This window comes from Rhinolophus ferrumequinum, chromosome 4, assembly GCF_004115265.2.
Source record: "Rhinolophus ferrumequinum isolate MPI-CBG mRhiFer1 chromosome 4, mRhiFer1_v1.p, whole genome shotgun sequence".
Lineage (NCBI taxonomy): Eukaryota > Metazoa > Chordata > Mammalia > Chiroptera > Rhinolophidae > Rhinolophus > Rhinolophus ferrumequinum.
Genome location: NC_046287.1, coordinates 59,007,187 through 59,025,969, shown reverse-complemented (window position 1 = coordinate 59,025,969; position 18,783 = coordinate 59,007,187). Strand labels below are relative to the sequence as shown.

At 40.2% G+C, this 18,783-nt stretch overlaps 1 protein-coding gene across 1 annotated transcript in view; it reads right to left on the bottom strand.

The window, feature by feature from the left end:
• Window positions 1–326: 326 nt before the first annotated feature.
• SFRP1 (secreted frizzled related protein 1) overlaps window positions 327–18,783 on the bottom strand; it is a 48,113-nt gene continuing 29,656 nt past the window's right edge. The window contains exon 3 of the mRNA XM_033104818.1: window positions 327–3,859. Within this exon, the coding sequence (XP_032960709.1) occupies window positions 3,537–3,859 (323 nt within the window). The 3' untranslated portion in view covers window positions 327–3,536. The remainder of the gene's footprint in view (window positions 3,860–18,783) is intronic.

Below are 18,783 nucleotides of genomic sequence, written 5' to 3'. Positions count from 1 at the left end.
AGAAACTCAGGCAGGATTGAAAAACACATTCTTGTAGAGCAAGTATTTAACCTTCTCTCTGATCTGAAACACACACAGCCAGGAGAAACAGTCCGGGAAGTTATTCATGGGAGCAGATGGGAAACGTGGGATGAGGGTGAGGGTAGCCTGGGGTGCCTCCAGGTGCTTCTCCAGCCCACCCATTCACAGTTACCCTCTGAAAGCTATTAAACAGAAATCAGAAAACATCACTGAAAAAAATCAAAAAGCGGGGGTATGTGTACAGTGGAACAAGGTGAGTGGTGTATCACTGGGGGGAAAAAGTCACAACTCACATTATCATTGATTAATTGAGTGATTTTAGTCAAGTGAATATTGATACATGGCAGGAAAAGCATGAAAATAAAATGAACACATACGGGAATTACTATTAACATAAGTGATAACATCAAAACATCTGGTAAAATGCAGTTAAAAAAAACACAAATGAAATGGAATGTAAAACATTTTCACAGTATTCAAAGCTTTTGTAAAAGATTTAGACTCTAAAAGGAGTGCTACATGAAGGAACTAGAGGAAACAAGAATTTCGTCTGTGTCCTATGTATCTGCTGGTGACAGGTCAGAATGGCCGGCACATCATTCCATGGGAGCCACCTAAGGCGTGCTTCTAAAACAGACCTGAGCCCACTGCATCTATAGAGTTACAACAGAGCAACTAGTTACCTGGAGTCTGGTGAGAAGCACAGATCTGAGGTTTGGGAAAAGGTGTTTCTATGTTTTACAGATGCAGTTGGAGCTCTGATTGGATTCTGCGCTGGGGAGACCTTGGTGCTAATCCAGTGACATCAAGAGCCAACTGTTATACAGGATATTCTTAAAGGAAAACGTTCTTGGAATCCTCACTTTGCTTGCTCTCTTCTAAGATAACTACTAATACTTTTCAAAGACTGAGCTGAGTTCTGCCAGTGACCTCAGATTCTACCCAGAATGTTTCTTTAAACCCTTACAAATATGACCTTTGCACTAGCAATAATTACCAAATCACATACACACCTCCTCTTTTGGAAACCAATGACCATGCCAATGAGTCTGCACATTGGTTTGGTTATATCCTTTGTTGAGAAATACAAAGGTTGGTGATAAAAATGCAGCTTTGGGTCCATAGCCTCCCTGAAATTGCTGATGTGTTGCAGACAAAGTTGGTGGATCTCTCAAATCCACAGTAAAACTCAAAGTCTCTGGTTGGGGTGAAACAGGCAGCTACAATTCACATTTCCAATTTGTTTTGAACTCTTTCTGAACATGTCCCTTCTACCTGAGAATTCCCATTTAGAGTTGCACAGCATGACCACCTATTCTTCCATAATCTTTCTGCAGTAACTGCTACTACCCCACATAAACCCCTCTCCCAAGGCCCCTGCCTTGGACAGGGGGCCCTGTTACATGATGTGCTCTGTCCAAACGAGGAGATACATCAGATACATACGATCACTGCACTTTTGAGTTAATCAACAAAAACTAAGACCCAGATCCATGCACTCATGAAATTGCTCTGAATTTTAGTTGGTAACAGGAACGTAGAATATTTCTAATTAACTAATATATATACACATTTTTTTTAAAAAAATCCAAAATTACAGGTAAATCACTTAAGGTCCCCAACGCTTTATGATTAAAGGTCAGAGAGAACCAAAAAAAAAAAAAAAAGTTAAAATGATGGGATCACTAATTGTGAAAGGTTAATTACATCAGGATAACCCTCAGGTAGGTAATGAAGTTGGCAGGCTGATTTTCAGACTAGAGTCTTGAGAAGTTAACAGAATCTTCCACTGCTTCTGTGTCAGGCCAAAACCATTGGGATAACACTGCCCAGCCTCAATGCAGCAACCAGACTGGGTATAACCATTCGCCCAGAGGTACAATCACTAAAGTCCTAGAGGTGTTACCGAAAATAAAGAATCAGGCTGCAGGGAAGAAATTAACATTGATGGTTTAGAATTACTTCCTACACACTGAACAAGAGGAATAAAGTTGCTTAAGTGAACAGGTTTATATACATCACTTATTAAACACAAGGGTTTTGAGAAATACCTTAGGGCACTCAGGAAAAACTGCAGAGATGTGTTGCCTTTGGAACTCTCTCCTTGAATGGGAATACCTGTGGCTTTTCCTCTGCAGACATATGTGTGTGTGTGTGTGTGTGTGTGTGTGTGTGTGTGTGTGTGTGTATTTAATGCAGGAGGACAAGGGAGGCTCGCTGTTCTTCATTTCTTTGATCTACAGCCAATCAAGTTTAAAGGAATCAATTTCTTCACAGGAAAGAAAAGACTGGGAAGCACTGCGAGTTCTGGTTAGCATTGTTTTGGGCCCAAAGCATGGCTATGCTACCAGGCCAATCCAGCTTCCACCCAAAATGCCTAGTAACAGCACTGCTCAGCTAGAAAATAGCCTCCAATGCACCAAGAGACCCTGCTCTTAGGATGCCTTTCAAATGTTCACTGCGGACTTTTTTTTCAAACAAACTTTGAAAAGTCAGTGGGCTTTTTATTGTTCTTTTAAAAAATGTGAAACAAACAAACCAATGAAATTAGAATACTAAGCTCTTCACTCAATTAGTTCACCCTGACTAGCAATATGCTGGGCTGATCTAAAGTTCTTTTTCTTTTTTTCTTCTTTAACTATGTTTTTTGAAAACCACTAACCATTGCCTTCTAAGTCTGAAAATCCTCGTCTCTCTTAGGCCATGAGTCTGGTCCATGGTGTTTCCTTTTCCTCACACAAAGGCGGGCACGTGCCACCCTCCACATTGTCTGGAGGTTAGATCATGCACTGGGGCTGATGTCAATGCCACTCACATGGCATCTGAGACTGGCTGATTCATAGCAAAAGACAATCACATGGGAAGGCCGAGCAGGCATGACCTCCCTTTGTTTTCACTACTACATACTGTTCTTGTGCTTTCCTCCCTGCACCTATGACTTTCTGGAACTGATCTTAAGTTTTAACTATGGTGTGTGTCCGTTTCTGTCTAAAGCAGACAGAAAGAGCAATTACTCTGGAACTGAAAGCAATGTGTCTTACCAACAGTTACAATTTTCTAGTTCCAAAGGCACAGATAGGGCCACAAGCAATTTGTAATGACACAAAGAAAATTGCAGAACTTAGTTTCTGCTGCTGTCTCTTAGTTTTTGCCTAACCCCCTTTTATTACTGGCAAAATCATCTTTTGTAGTGATTGTGTCTCTGGGTGACTGTGTCACTGGTTGAAATGGTTTTTCACCTCCTTTTATTTAGTGACATGCTGTTCCACATTGCAGATCTTAGAAGGCTTCCTAATCTAAATGGTTTTCCTTACCAGGTGTGTGGCTTTAAATATTGGCTATACTGGGGTCTGGAGCGTGGCTAGGGAGGGGAAGAGTGGGGATGCTGCAAGAGGAAAGCCAACTGGATTACAATGTCTTCTACCCACAGAAGGAGCAGTGAGTTCCAGGGTTGTCTGCTCAGCCCCCACCCCTCACCCCAACCCATGCTCCCTCCCCAACCCACCCGGTGAGATTCACTTAAACACCGACTGGAAAGTGGGACATTCGTGATTTTTCATTCTCTTCATGAAGTTTTTGAATTCCTTGTTTTTCTTGTCCCACTTGTGGATGGCCGTCAGCAAGTATTGGCTCTTCACTTTCCGGCCCATGATGAGAAAATGGTGGCTGAGGTTGTCCAGCTGGTGGCAGGGACAGTCAGCCCCGTTTTTCAGGTACAGGACAAGCTTCTTCAGTTCCTTCTTCTTGATGGGCCCCAACTTCAGGGGCTTCTTCTTCTTGGGGACAATCTTTTTGTCACCATTTTCTTTTTTCACTTCTTTTATTTTCATCCTGAGTGCTAGAAATGGTGAGGGCAGGGAAGGGAAAAGGAAAGAAGGGGGGAGAGAAAGCAGTTTAGAACACAGCTTTTCATCTAAAACAATAACCTACACTTATGGTCGAGAGATGGGTGAAATGAACGGCAAATAGCAAGCAAAAGAAGAGGGCAGTTTTAGAAATAAGTACCAAGATCTCCATTACCTTTATGTACGGAAGCTGCCCCCTAGTTTTGTGCCTAACTGTATTTCAGTAGTTGCCACAGGGTGCCATAAGAGTCTCAAATACATTTGCAAAACCAAATCGTATCTTTCTTTTTTAAGTCAGCAACTCAGAACATAATACAATGCATTAAGAGAAGAAGGGGATCACAAGGTCCGATATAATACATATAATCTAATGCTATAGAGCTCTGCATTCAAAGAAAAACTTAGCCTGTGTATTTTCCTAAAGAGAAAGTTATTGGTTTAGTTTTTTAACATCCAAAGCACCTAAAGTTCCTTGAAAGTTGTGTTCTGTAAACAAGACAGACAGAATTTATGTGTGTACATCCAGCAAGGAAAAGTTACTGGATGCTTCAAATTATCATGCTCAGGTGCATTAAATATCAATGTCCAACTTCAGCATTTGAAGAAATCAGAGCCTCCACCAGCGTGCCTCTAAGGAGTTTTCACAGCAGGTACTGCTAATATTCTGTTAGCCCCTAATCAGCCTCTAGTGGGCGCCACAAATATTCTATCCACTGCGTAGACCCACACAGAACCAAACTCTACTTTGAATTCCTGGTAGATTAGAGCAAGTCCTGGTGACATCCTAATACATAAATGCAGGTGATGATCTCTCCTACGATCTAATGTGGTGCGTGGGATTCTGTTCTCAGCACATTCCCAAGACAGCATGTCCACCATCTCTGCCTTCTCTTTCCTATGTCTCTATAGACCCTGAGGAACCATTGTTTTCACGTTAATGTGTGGACCAGATACTTTAGTGACGGCTATGCAGGGGCCAATGATGAAGGTAAATCAGTGTGGAGTCATTCTATCAGTTGTAAATGCAGTAACACGTGCATCGTTGTTACAAACAACCCCCCTCTAAGCCAGCCAGCCCTAGATAGTTCCAAAGATGTTTGAAATAATTTTCTAGATGCTAGTCACCAGATAATTTGTCCATCCTCTGAATTCTTCTGAATTCTAAATAACTAAGCCTCCTCTTTTGAACAACTCAAAACTTCCACCCACACTCCATGAGGAAAGGCTTGAATCTGAACTCAATAACAATAGCTAACAATTATGAAAGCATATGGCATGACGGGAAGTGTACTGAGTATTTTCCATGCATTTCCTCAATTAAACCTAACAACTCCATGAGGATGATACAATTATTTTCCCCATCTAACAGATGAGAAAACTGAGGCATAGAGGGTTAAGTTTCCTTGCCCAAAGTCACTAATCCTAAATTGAAACCCATGTCTGAAATGTACACTTTTAATCACTGTGGCTGTCCATGCTGATTCTATGGTTGCAAAATGCTTTATAATGAACCCCAAATTTAGAGTACTGATTAAATGGACCAAGATATAAATAAGGGGGAGGAGTTCAGACTCTTCCCAGTTTCACCCACATTTCAAAATGACTTTACTAATGAAATGGTAAAAGAGTTCCTCCTGGTTAAAAAAGACTATTCTGGCAAAGGAAAAACTGCATTTGTAAAGGCTTTATTATTTAATTTTTAGTTGATTAGAAAACACAGCCTTGCTTAACCCAAGAATAGAGAAGAGGGGATAAAAATCCTAGGAACAAATCTTTAATGAATGAGTCAAAGTCAGTAAACTAAACATGCTCCCACTGCTTTCTTTTTCTTACAAAAAGAGCTCCAGACCTTGCAGCCCATTTAACCCTATATAATACTGTAGACCCAGCACTCCCAAGGGTGGCAGAAGGTTCAGGGCCCTGAGTAGCAGAATGCTCTTGCTGAGGATTAGTGTTGACCTCGCAGGCTTGTCCAGCTTCCCAGCACACAAGGAGTGAGCTGAGCACAGCTCCCCCACGAGTTCCTTTCTTTAGGTCTCCCCCCAGCCCGAACCAGCCATTGCCCAGCACTCCTGATTATGCTCGACTCCCACCCCCACTGTGGACAGAGCAGAGTGGGACCAGCATGGGGGAGTGCAGAATAGAAAGCAGCAGAAAGCACCCCTCCAGGACCTCACACCAGACATGCCCAAACAGGCCCACACCTGGTTTAGCTTCCCTTTTTGGTTTACAAACCTTGTGCCTGGGGTTCACTCAAGAAAAGATTTCAACTGTTCCAGTCTGTGGCTTGCCCAATGAAAAAAGTTCTCAGTGGGGTTGAGTGAGGGACCAGCAGAGGAGACTCACTGGCCAGGCCCAGGCAAAGTCAAGTCTCCATCTCTGCCTCCCCTCTGCCAAAGAGAGCAAATGGGACTGGGAGAAACCACAAAGAAGGGCAGCAAAGAGTCCTGCAGGGAGGCAAAGCAGTCAGAACAATTCTACTCCTTTCACAGACCCTCTGAGAAGTGGCCCCACATGTTGGATGAGTCCCAAACTACTTCCCAAAGTCTAAGTCTGGGAACCAAGTGTTGCCAGTGATTGATTATATCACCAGGTGAGGCGAATGAATGCCTGCCCTAGCTAACAATGTGGGCCCCATCTTTTCTGCAGAGATGTGAGCCATCATTTTTTGAGTACCCACCGCGTGTCAGGCTTTCTATGAGCACAGGATCGGTGCTGTAGGTGTGGCTCCTGATTTCATGCTCAACAGCAACCATATGAAGAATCACCATCATTTTTTATTACAACCAAGGAGAAGGACTCAGGTTAAGTAATGACAGCATGAGGTCACCGTTGTAAGAGATAGAATCAAGACTAGAACACACACCTAACCCCAAGGACCACACTCTTTCCTACTATAACATGACTGGGTTTAAAATGATATTGCTTCAGTGGAAATTATTTCGCTTTTTTGATTGTGTTACTTTTAATCACAACTCAAATCAAAAGTTAATGGTCCTTTGCCATGACCGTGTAAAGGAACTTAGTTTACATAAGTGGGGGGACAGCAAGGAGAGAGAGGAAATCAAATGATGGAAATGTGTTCTGCATTAGACTCTTTATTTCTTGCCATTTGGCTCACTTTCTTTTCTGAGGTGGGGAAAGTAGGGAAGGAGGAGGCACATATGGCCAGAAATTACTAACATCTTTCCCTCTTTCAAGGGTTTATTTTAGGGATGCAGATTACCAACGTTTGGATAGGTGATTAGCCATCCAAGGTTGATTTCCCTGTGCCTATAGATACGTGGGCAACCCCCCACCATGCTTCCTCCAGAGGCAGCTGGGGTAGGTGCTGGCCCCAGAGTCGCCTGGGACTAATCACCACTTCTTCCCACCCCCAGCCCCCACCACACTAATAGTGCCTGGACCCCAGGGATTTCTACCCTGGACTGTGTTCAGTCTGCAATGCACACAGTGGTTGTGGCAGGGAGGAGAAGTCCCAAACAGCAGCTGGGGCAGCCGCTAGTGCTATGGATACAATCCTGGGTCCTGGTTTCTAACTGTGTGACCACAAAATCTGGTTTTGAGCTGCCAGAGGGTCAGTGTTCCATCTAAAGTGCAAAGTGCAGTCTGCAGGCCTAAACCACGCTGGGCAGGGCTGGGGAGCCAGCAAAGCTCACCTCCAACAACCCCACCCTGTGCTCATTCTTCTCTTCCCTAATCACAAGTTACCATGGGGGGAGAATGCTATGGGGTTGGGCCCTTGATCTCAGCTACCGGAATAGCTAGACCCTAAACTAAAACAAAACAAAACAACAAACAAACAAAATTCTTCATGGTTTTTTTTGTTGTTTGTTTTGCTTTGTGGGTTTGTTTTGTTTTGTTTTTAGCAACAACTTATCCTCCAAGAGTTGAATATTACTCTCAACTCTCACCTTACTGGTCAGAGACCTAGAAACTTTGCAAACCCAAAACTTAAGGTTGCCATTAGGAGCTGGGCCATCTAGGTCTTGCTCAGCAATCTTAAATAATCCCTTATATTCAGGTAGAAACTTAAAGTTTCATTCCACTTTCAGTCATCTAAGCCATATTTTTTGCTCACAAATTATACTCCTTGGTAGCCTCCTCATGATGTTTGGCCATATTTCTAAGGCTAAAATGAGAACAGGTAACTCATTATACTTGTCCCAAACCAATACTCTCTTAAAAACGTCTCTTTCTCCTGACCTGCTTATACTAATGGTGTCACCATTTTTCCAATGACCTAGACAGGGTGCTTAGATGTAGCTAGTATTAGATGTATTTTAGCCAAGGGTCAGTCATTTTATACAACCAACAACATGGAATTGCTAAAGGAATGTAAGAAGGATCTGGTGGGAAAGGCGGGAATGGGGCTAAGTTAGTAATCAGATTTGTGATGCATCTGATTACAGATAATGAGTGCAGTTAAGAGTAAAGTACAAAGGAGAGAAGAAATGAGAGACCCGAGAGAGCACTGGGATAAGAGGAAGAAGAGTTATTACAAAAGTCATCAGAGTCACAGATGGAAAAGCCAAGCAGCCCAGTATCTCAGAAAGCACAGGACGAAGGTGTTTCAAATGGAGAAAATGCTCCTCAATCTCAAATGCTGCAAAGTTTAAGAATGAGTGTGGGACTAGATCACTCAACTTGGCAATTAGGGGGTCACTAATGACCCCCTGGGACGCCAGGACCCAAAGGGGCAAAGGTGAATTCCAGAGAGCTACAAATTAATGGGAAGTGAACCTAAACATTAAGACCTGAAACAATAAACTACATAGAAGAAAACATAGGTACTACATGTATGGACCTTGGGTTCAAAGAGCATTTTATGAATTTGACCTCAAAGGCAAGGGAAGTAAAAGCTAATAAATGAATGGGACTATATCAAACTAAAAAGCCTCTGCACAGCAAAAGAAACCATCAACAAAATAAAGAGGCAACCAACTGAATGTGAGAAGATATTGGCAAACATTGCCTCCAATAAGGGGCTAATATCCAAAATATATAAGGGACACATGTAACTCAACAACAACAAAAAACCAATCCAATTAAAAAGTGAGCAGAGGACATGAACAGTCATTTCTCCAAAGTGGACACACAGATGGACAACAGATATATGAAAAAATGCTCAACATCACTAATCATCAGAGAAATGCAAATAAAAACCACAATGAGATACCACCTCACAATGAGATGTTAAAATGGCTATCATCAACAAGACAAACAGTAACAAGTGTTGGAGAGGCTGTGGAGAAAAAGGAACCCTCATACACTGTTGGTGGAATGTAGATTGGTGCACCTGCGATAGAAGGCAGTGTGGAGGTTCCTCAAAAAAATGAAGAATAGATGATGTCATAAAAATGGCGGTGTGAGGTGAGCCTCTTGAAATCTCCACTGGAATTTACAGCAAACTGAACAACTATAACTCCACAAAGGACTCCCTGCACAGCAGACAGGCAAGACTAAGAGGCGCACTACTGAGTTCACCTAAAGGTGGGTGAATCGCGCGAGTGTGGGAGGAGGGAAGGGAGAAGTGCGGAGACGGAGCCGAGCGCGCGGGCGGGTGCAAGACGCAGACCTAGCTCAGTGCTCCGAGTTCGCTGCATCCCAGAACTACCGCAGCTGCGGGAGACGGAACAACTAAGACTGCTAGCGCTCCACTTATGGCCCACACGGCTGAGGGGGCAGCATATAACACGGCTGAACCCAACACTCATGGCAGAGACCTTGGAGAAAAGACGGAGGGAAGAAGGCTGAAAACGGTGGTTTAAGCCCTCACTGCTGAGCAGAGAACGGAAGCCTTAGGCACTGAGACTAGCCGCCCCCTCCCTACCCTCCCAGAGCTCGCCCCTCTCCCACCTGCCCGGTGCTAGAAGCGGAACAGTAGCAGTGTCAGATCAAAAGAACAGAATATTTGCAGTTCTGAGAACTGTGGTCCACAGACACGAACTCACAGTCCAACTAGTTCTGGCAAAGGGAGGGAGCCATGGAGTCAGGACTGGCTTTGGTGGTGGTCATTACCATTGCTCTGTGCCACCTCCCACAACCCACCCCGTCCCTGTCCCCACTTATCTAGGCAGATCCCTGCAGGAGTAAACAGAACTGCTGAAACACACAGGCTCTGAATCTGGTACAGGAAGAGCTTTGGAATGTCAAAAGCTCTCTACATTTCCTCACGGAGGTGGTGCCCAATGACCCAGTTGAACTGTTCACAGAGGAGAAGCCCGCCTTCCAGGGAATCTCCCCATTGTGTGAGAAGCAAGAATAGTGCAGAGAAAATATAACACTACAGTGTGAGAGAGAATAAAAGGCTGCAGTCAGAGAGAAAATAAAACATTCTACCAATACCTACTGGAAAACAAAAAGAAGACCTCTTTCTATCAACCTGTTGCAGAAACCACTCCTGTAGATGTCTAGGAAGAGAAATAATAAATCATTAATTGCCATGAATAACCAAGGTAACAAGACAGCTCAGAAAGAAAGTGAAAAGTCTCCAGAAAAATGAACTTAAAGACATGGAAATATGTGACTTAAATGACAGAGAATTCAAGATTGCAGTTCTGAAAAAACTCAATGAGATGCAAGAAAACACAGACAGGAAGTTTAATGTACTCAGAAAGACAATCAAAGAACAAAATTAACATTTTGCCAAAGAGATTGAAATTTTAAAAAAGAACCAAATAGAATTTCTCTGGAGATTAAGAACTCAATAAAAGAAATGAAGAATGAAATAGCCAGCTTAGGTAATAGAGTTGACCAGATGGAGGAAAGAATCAGTGACATTGAAGATAGAAATCTGGAAATGACACGGATGGAAGAAGAAAGAGACTTGAGAAATAAAAGAAATGAAAGAACTCTACAAGAACTTTCTGACTCCATCAGAAAGAGCAATATAAAAATAATGGGCATACCAGAAGGAGAAGAAAGATAGAAGGGAACAGAGAGTATATTCAAACAAATAGAGGGAACAGAGAGTATAGTTAAACAGTCGATGAGAACTTCCCGAACTTGTGGAAAAAAACGGATCCTCAAATCCAAGAAGCAAATAGAACACCTAATTACCTCAACCCCAATAGGCCTTCTCCAAGGCACACTGTATTGAAGCTGTCAAAAATTAACGACAAAGCAAGAATCCTCAAGCCAGCCAGGGAAAAAAAGACCACAACCTACAAAGGAAAGCCCATTAGATTATCATCAGATTTTTCAGCAGAAACTCTACAAGCCAGGAAGGAGTGGAATCAAATGTTCAAAATATTGAAAGAGGTAAATTATGAGGCAAACATAATATATCCAGCAAAGATATCCTTTAGATATGAAGGAGGAATAAAGACCTTTCCAGATATACAGAAGCTGAGGGAATTTTCTAACACACTACCTGCACTTCAAGAAATACTGAAGGAGGTGATGATTCAAACAGCATAAATAGGGATAATTTGTGACAACCACAACATAAAAGAAGGGAGAGTAAAGGCCTGAACTGGAATATGGGAATGGAAAAAGTAAGCATGCTGAAGAAAATGGAATACTCTAAATATCAAACTTTCTTTTACATAAACTTAATGGTAACCACTCAAAAAAAAATCCAGAACTAAAATGTATAACGTAATAAAAGAAGAAACAGCAAAAAGTCATAGAATACCACCATACAGAAATAATAGACAACAAAAAAAAGGCAAAGAAACAATGAAGATACAGTCATACCAGAAAACCAACACAGAATGATAGGAAATCCTCACACATCAATAATCACCCTAAATGTAAATGGACTGAACTCACCAATAAAAAGGCACAGAGTAGCAGATTGGATCAAAAAACTAAATGCAACAATATGCTGCCTCCAAGAGACACATCTCAGCTACAAGGACAAACACAGACTCAAAGTGAAAGGTGGAAATTGACACTCCAAGCAAATGGTATCCAGAGAAAATCAGGTGTAGCCATACTGATATCAGATGAAACAGACTACAGGATAAAACAGGTAACAAGGGACAAAGATGGACATTTCATAATGATAAAGGGGACTATACAACAAGAAGACATAAGAGGCATCAGTATTTATGCCCCCAATCAGGGAGCACCGAAATACACCAAGCAACTACTAACAGAACTAAAGTGAGAAATTGACTAAAACACAATCATATTAGGGTACCTAAATACAGCTATGGATAGATCATCCAAACAGAAAATAAATAAATAAATAGCAGCCCTAAAAGACACATTAGATTAAATGAACATAATTGACATAGAGCACTTCATCCTAGAACATCAGATATACATTTCTTTCTAGTGTACATGGAGCATTCTCAAGGATAGACCATATCTCTCAAGGAGATAAAACTAGCCTCGGTAAATTTAGGAAGACTGAAATCATATGAAGCATAATCTCTAATCACAACGCTTTGAAATTGGATATCATATCAACTGCAAAAAGAATGCAGGAAAAACCACAAATATGTGGAGACTAAACAACATACTTTTAAAGAATGACCAGGTCAAAGAAGAAATAAGAGGAGAAATCAAAAGATACATAGAAACAAATGAGAATGAAAATACATCCTACCAAAATTTTGGGGATGCAGCAAAAGCAGTTTTAAGAGGGAAATTTATATTATTACAGGCCTATCTCAAGAAACAAGAAATATCTCAGATACATAACCTCAAATTACACCTTAAAGAACTAGAAAAAGAAGAACAAATGAAACCCAAGGTCATCAGAAGAAAGGAAATAATAAAAATCAGAGCAGAACTAAATGAAATAAAGAACAAAAAGACAATAGAAAAAATTAACGTGATAAAGAGCTAGTTCTTTGAAAAGATTAATAAAATTGACAAATCCATGGCTAGACTCACGAAGCTAAAAAGAGAAAAGACACTAGTAAACAAAATCAGAAAAGAAAGAAGGGAAGTTATCACGGATGCCACAGAAATACAAAGGATCATTCAAGAATACTATGAATGACTATACGCCACAAATTCAATAACCTAGAAGAAATGGACAAGTTCTTAGAAACATATAGCCTTCCTAGGCTGAATCACGAAGAATTGGAAAATCTAAATAGACCCATAGCCAGTAAGGAAATTCAATCAGTCATCTGAAACCTTCCCCAAAGCAAAAGTCCGGGAACAGATGGCTTCACTAGTGAATTCTACCAAACCTACAAAGAGGATCTAATACCTGTCCCACTCAAACTCTTCCAAAAAATTGAAGAAGAGACAGTACTCCCTAACTCATTTTATAACGCCAACATTACCTTGATACCAAAACCTGGTAAAGATAACACAAGAAAAGAAAACTACAGACCAATATCTCTGATGAATACAGATGCAAAAATCCTAAACAAAAGTCTAGCAAATCGAATACATTAAAAAGATTATTCATCACGACCAAGTGGGGTTCATCCCAGGGGCACAAGGATGGTTCAACATACGCAAATCCATCAATGTGATATATCACATAAACAAAATAAAGGACAAAAATCATATGATCATATCAATTGATGCAGAAAAAGCGTTTGACAAGATACAACATCCATTTATGATTAAAACACTTATTAAACTAGGTATAGAAGGAAAATACCTTATCATAGTAAAGGCCGTATATTACAAGCCCTCAGCTAATATCATAATTAATGGTGAAAAACTGAAGACCTTTGCTCTGCTACGTTCAGGAACATGACAGGGCTGTCCCCTATCACCTCTGCTTTTCAACATAGTGTTGGAAGTCTTCGCCAGCACAATCAGGCAAGAGAAAGAAATAAAAGGCATCCAAATTGGGAATGAAGAAGTTAGACTGTCACTTTTTGCAGATGACACGATGCTATATATAGAAACCCCTAAAGACTCCACCAAAAATCTATTAGAAACAGTAAACGAATACAGTAAAGTTGCCAGCTACAAAATCAACGTACAAAAGTCCATTGCATTCCTATATACTAACAATGAAATCTCAGAGAAAGAAATTTTTAAAATTCCTTTTGCAATTGCAACAAAAAGAATAAAATACCTAGGAATACACTTAACCAAGGATGTGAAAGACCTATATGCTGAAAATTATTAGACATTTTTAAAAGAAATTGAAGAAGACACAAAGAAATGGAAAGACATTCCGTGCTCATAGATTGGAAGAATCAACATAGTTAAAATGGCTGTATTACCCAAAGCAGTATACAGATTTAATGCAATCCCCATCAAAATCCCAATGGCATTTTTTATAAAAATAGAACAAAAAATCATCTGATTTGTATGGAACCACAAAGACCCCGAATAGCCAAAGCAATCTTAAGAAAAAAGAACAATGCTGGAGGTATCACACTCCCTGACTTTAGCTTGTACTACTGGGCAACAATAATCAAAACAGCATGGTATTAGCAGAAAAACAGACACACAGACCAATGGAATAGAACTGAGAACCCAGAAATAAACCCACATAAATATGGACAGACAATTTTTGACAAAGAAGCAAAAAACATACAATGGAGAAAAGACAGTCTCTTCAATAAATGGTGCTGGGAGAATTGGAAACCCATGTGCAAACGAATGAAACTAGACTCCTGTCACCATGTACCAAAATTAATTCAAAAGGGATCAAAGATCTAAGCATAAGACCTGAAACAATAAATTGCATAGAAGAAAATAGAGCTACTAAGTTTATGGACCTTGGGTTCAAAGAGCATTTTATGAATCTGACTCCAAGGGCAAGGGAAGTAAAAGCTAAAGTAAATGAATGGGACTGTATCAAAATTAAAAGCTCTGTACAGTAAAAGAAACCATCGACAAAATAAAGAGGCAACCAACTGAATGGGAGAAGATTTTTGCAAACAGTTGTCTCTGATAAGGGGCTAATATCCAAAATATACAAGGAACACATACAACTCAACAACAAAAAAACAAACAACCCAATTGAAAAATGGGCAGAGGACCTGAAGAGACATTTCTCCAATGAGGACATACAAATGGCAAATAGACATATGAAAAAATGCTCAACATCACTAATCATCAGAGAAATGCAAATAAAAACCACAATGAGACGTCACTTCACCCCGGTTAGAATGGCTATCATCAACAAGACAAATAGTAACAAGTGTTCGAGAGGCTGTGGAGAAAAAGGAACCCTCAGACACTGTTGGTGGGAATGCAGACTGGTGCAGCCGCTATGGAAGGCAGTGTGGAGGTTCCTCAAAAACTTACAAATAGAATTACCATATGATCCAGCAATCCTTCTCCTGGGTATCTACTCAAAAAAAATCTGAAAACATTTATCCATAAAGACATGTGTGCTCCAATGTTCATTGCAGCTTTATTTACAGTGGCCAAGACATTGGAAACAGCCAAATGAATGAATGGATAAAGAAGTTATGGTATATATACACAATGGAATACTATTCAGCGGTAAGAAAAGATGAAATAGTACCATTTGTGAAAACATGGATGGATCTTGAGATTATTATGCTAAGCAAAGTAAGTCAGACAGAAAAAGTTGAGAATAGTATGACCTCACTGATATGTGGGATATAAAACTGAAAGCAACAAAGGAACAAGACAAACAAAGAAACAAAAACTCATAGACACAGACAACAGTTTAGTGGTTACCAGAGGGTAAGGGGGGAGGGGGAAGATGGTAGAAGAGGGTAAAGGGGGTCAAATATGTGGTGATGGAAGGAGAACTGACTCTGGGTAAGCACACATGTGATATATAGATGATGTATTACAGAATTGTACACTTGAAACCTATGGAATTTTACTAATCATTGTCACCCCAATAAATATAATTTTTAAAAAAGTTTTTAAAGAAAGGTATACCGTACTGATAACCACAAAGCTCCTGGAATGTTTGTGAAGAATTACCACTGACCACTTCTAGCCAAAAGTAATAGATTGAACACACAAAATCATTTCCACTCCTTTCTAAAGTCAGTTTAAAATTATAGTTAAATAAAGTTATAAACACATGCAGGAAAATAGTAAAGTAAACAAAAATATATCAACATTCGGTATAACAGAAAGCAAATGAATGGAGTGGAACCTGGCTTGACAGAGAGAAGAAAAGCTGAAACCCAGCTGCCAGGAAGAAACAAGTCAATCCATATGGCAGGACCCAGAAATGCTCATGAATTGGGGCCACTGGGTGCTTCCACATTCCATTACAGAGGTTGTGTTAAATACAGAAATTGGTAAAAAGTCTGTACAAGGACATTATTATCCACTTCTCTGTGCCATAAATCTAGGTGACTGCCCCCACCGATTCCAGCAGCAGCCAAGAGCTTTATTTTCTACAGAAGGTTTGAACCAGACTGTGGGCTGGGGTACACCAGACACATAGGACAGGGTGGTATGGCACTGCACTGACACCAAACGATTAAGTGAAAGTATGCAGAGTAAACAGTGAGACCCTCAGGTCTTAGAGCACTACATTTATGTCCCCCAGTCAGGAGACTGAAGGGTTTCTATGCAAAGAAACTAGTAGCACAACAAAAAAAGACCTATAGTTCCCCACAACAAAACTCTAAAGTGAGACCCAACAAATCACAGGCCATGCATACACTCAGTTTAGGCCATACACACAGGCTATGCATACACACACAGCTTCCAATAGCACTAGCTTCCAAGAGCACTAGCTTCACTCTTAAATTCAAATGGCCAGCCAAGGATCAGCAGGCATTTAAGAAAAGCTTCTAAATGTGAACAACAAAGACAAAAACATACAAAACAAACAGAAAAAAAATAATTTGGAGATAACAATGTAGGGAACATAAAAAAACTTTTAAAAATATTAGATAAGATATTGTATTCATTGAAAGCTATTGAAAGGAATGTTCAGAGCACAGAAAGAGTATTTGGAAATTTAAAACATAAGAACAGAAATAAGGAATGCAATACAAGTGCTTTAAGATAAGGATGAAAAAATTTCCTGGAAAGCTGAACAAAATGACACAGAGATGGGAAATAGAAGACAAAACTGGGGATCAACCCAGGAGTTTCAAGATATGAATAAAAGGAATTATAGAAAGAGAGAATCAAGAAAACGAATAGGAGAAAATATAAGAAAAATAACACAAGAAAATTTTCCAGAAATGAAGAACATGAGTTCTCAGATTAAACAGTGCCAAGCTCAATGAATCATGACACTTAGAAATACCAGGGATAAAGAGGACTTTTAAAGTCCTCTAGAGTGTACATCTAATACAGAGGCTCAAGCACCAGAATGGCAGTGGATTGATCAATAGCAACACTAGAAGTTGGAAGATGATGGAACAATGCCTTTAAAACTCCCACATTAGATACTGAGCCTAACCATCAATCAGTGTGTGAGAGTAGAATAAAACATCTCCAGACATTCAATGGTTACAGAAAAATAATCTCCCACATATCTTTTCTTAAGAAACTACTCCATGAAGTACTCTACAAAAATGCAGAACAAGAAGACACAGGATTCAGAAAAACCAAAGATCTAGTTTAAACTAAAAGCAAGGAAGTCTTAGAATGGTTTTTCCAAAACAATTGTGTGGCAGGCCTAAAGATCAACCAGTCCAGACTGCAACAGGAGGAGAGAGGGCTCAGACAGATTACCTGCATGAAAGTTTGGGGCCAAATTCGTAATACAAACATAGGAACTGAGAAAATAAAATGAGGCAATTACCAACTCAAGGAAAGACAAAATGTTGTACAAGAAAGAAAATATAAATGCAGTATACTACATGGCTCAGCTGCAAATAATATTTACATAATTAGAATAAATTAAACATTGAATATTAATTCATCCAAAAGTGTGATACAATTATACTGGAAAAAATGGTGAGAACTGGGGAGATGGTACAAAACAGGTAGATCCTGATCTTCAATAACAGCAAATAAATAATGTCTAAAAATTAAAATTAAGAAATCAAATTAAAACTATATTATTTATTTACTCCATTTTGCTAAATATCACAAGAAATATCTAAAATTATTACTTCTTGGTTGTGGGAATTAGCAGTGGAAAAGCATGGGGCACAAGAGGGCAGTTTTTTGTTAAAAGCCTTCTGACTTCTTAAACTGCACTTATTTTGAAGCAAAAAATTAAATTTTAAAAAAACTTTTAGTCTAGTAAAGAACTTAAATGTACATAAAATATACATGAATCACGAAGTGTGAGATCATAAAAGAAATACAAATATTACATTTCCAGGGCCTCCACTGTGCCTTCAACTAGAGCAGCTTGGCATTAGTTAAGGCTTTTTTAATGGTTATATTTGAGTATTGCTGCTTTTTCAATTGCTTCTGGGGCGAAAGGGGGTGGCCTACAGATCCAATCAATCCCCACCATTTTTGAGATTAAAAAAATCAATTAGGTTAGAATTTGGGTTATTTCCTTTGAACCGGAGGGAATGTTAAACCAAGTTCAACTGATGCTCAGAAGTAACTTGCCCAAGGTCATATAGCTGGAGGTTCCCAACCCTCTGCTGAGAACCTGTTCCCCTGTCTCTCTACCAGAGCTCACTGCTTTATTCCACAGTTTTTTCAAGCAGGGAAGCAAGAGGGGATGAATGGGGTCCTGGCAGATTCTGGGGACAACTGGACAAGCAGGGGGATACGTTTTCTCTAATGAAAATGCATCCCGCAGCAGATAAGAGCACCCACCCAGATTCCCAGCGGCTTGCTTTTTTTCTAAATTAACCTTCTCTTGCAAAAAGGGCTAAAGTTCCCAAATAGGGGGCTAACACTGGCAAACTCTTTACAAAATGTCTTGTCGCTGGCCTCTTGGATCAGGAGAGGCCCATGGATGGGCGCCCAGGCATCAGCCCTGTGGCTTCGGCTCACGCCCCTCATCCCACCGCGCCTCCCAATGAAAAAGACCTCGCTAAGCAATAAAGACAGAGAGGACCTGATTTTCTGCTTCCCACTCTATTTGCACAAATCTCTTGGGTGGGCTTCCCTGAGG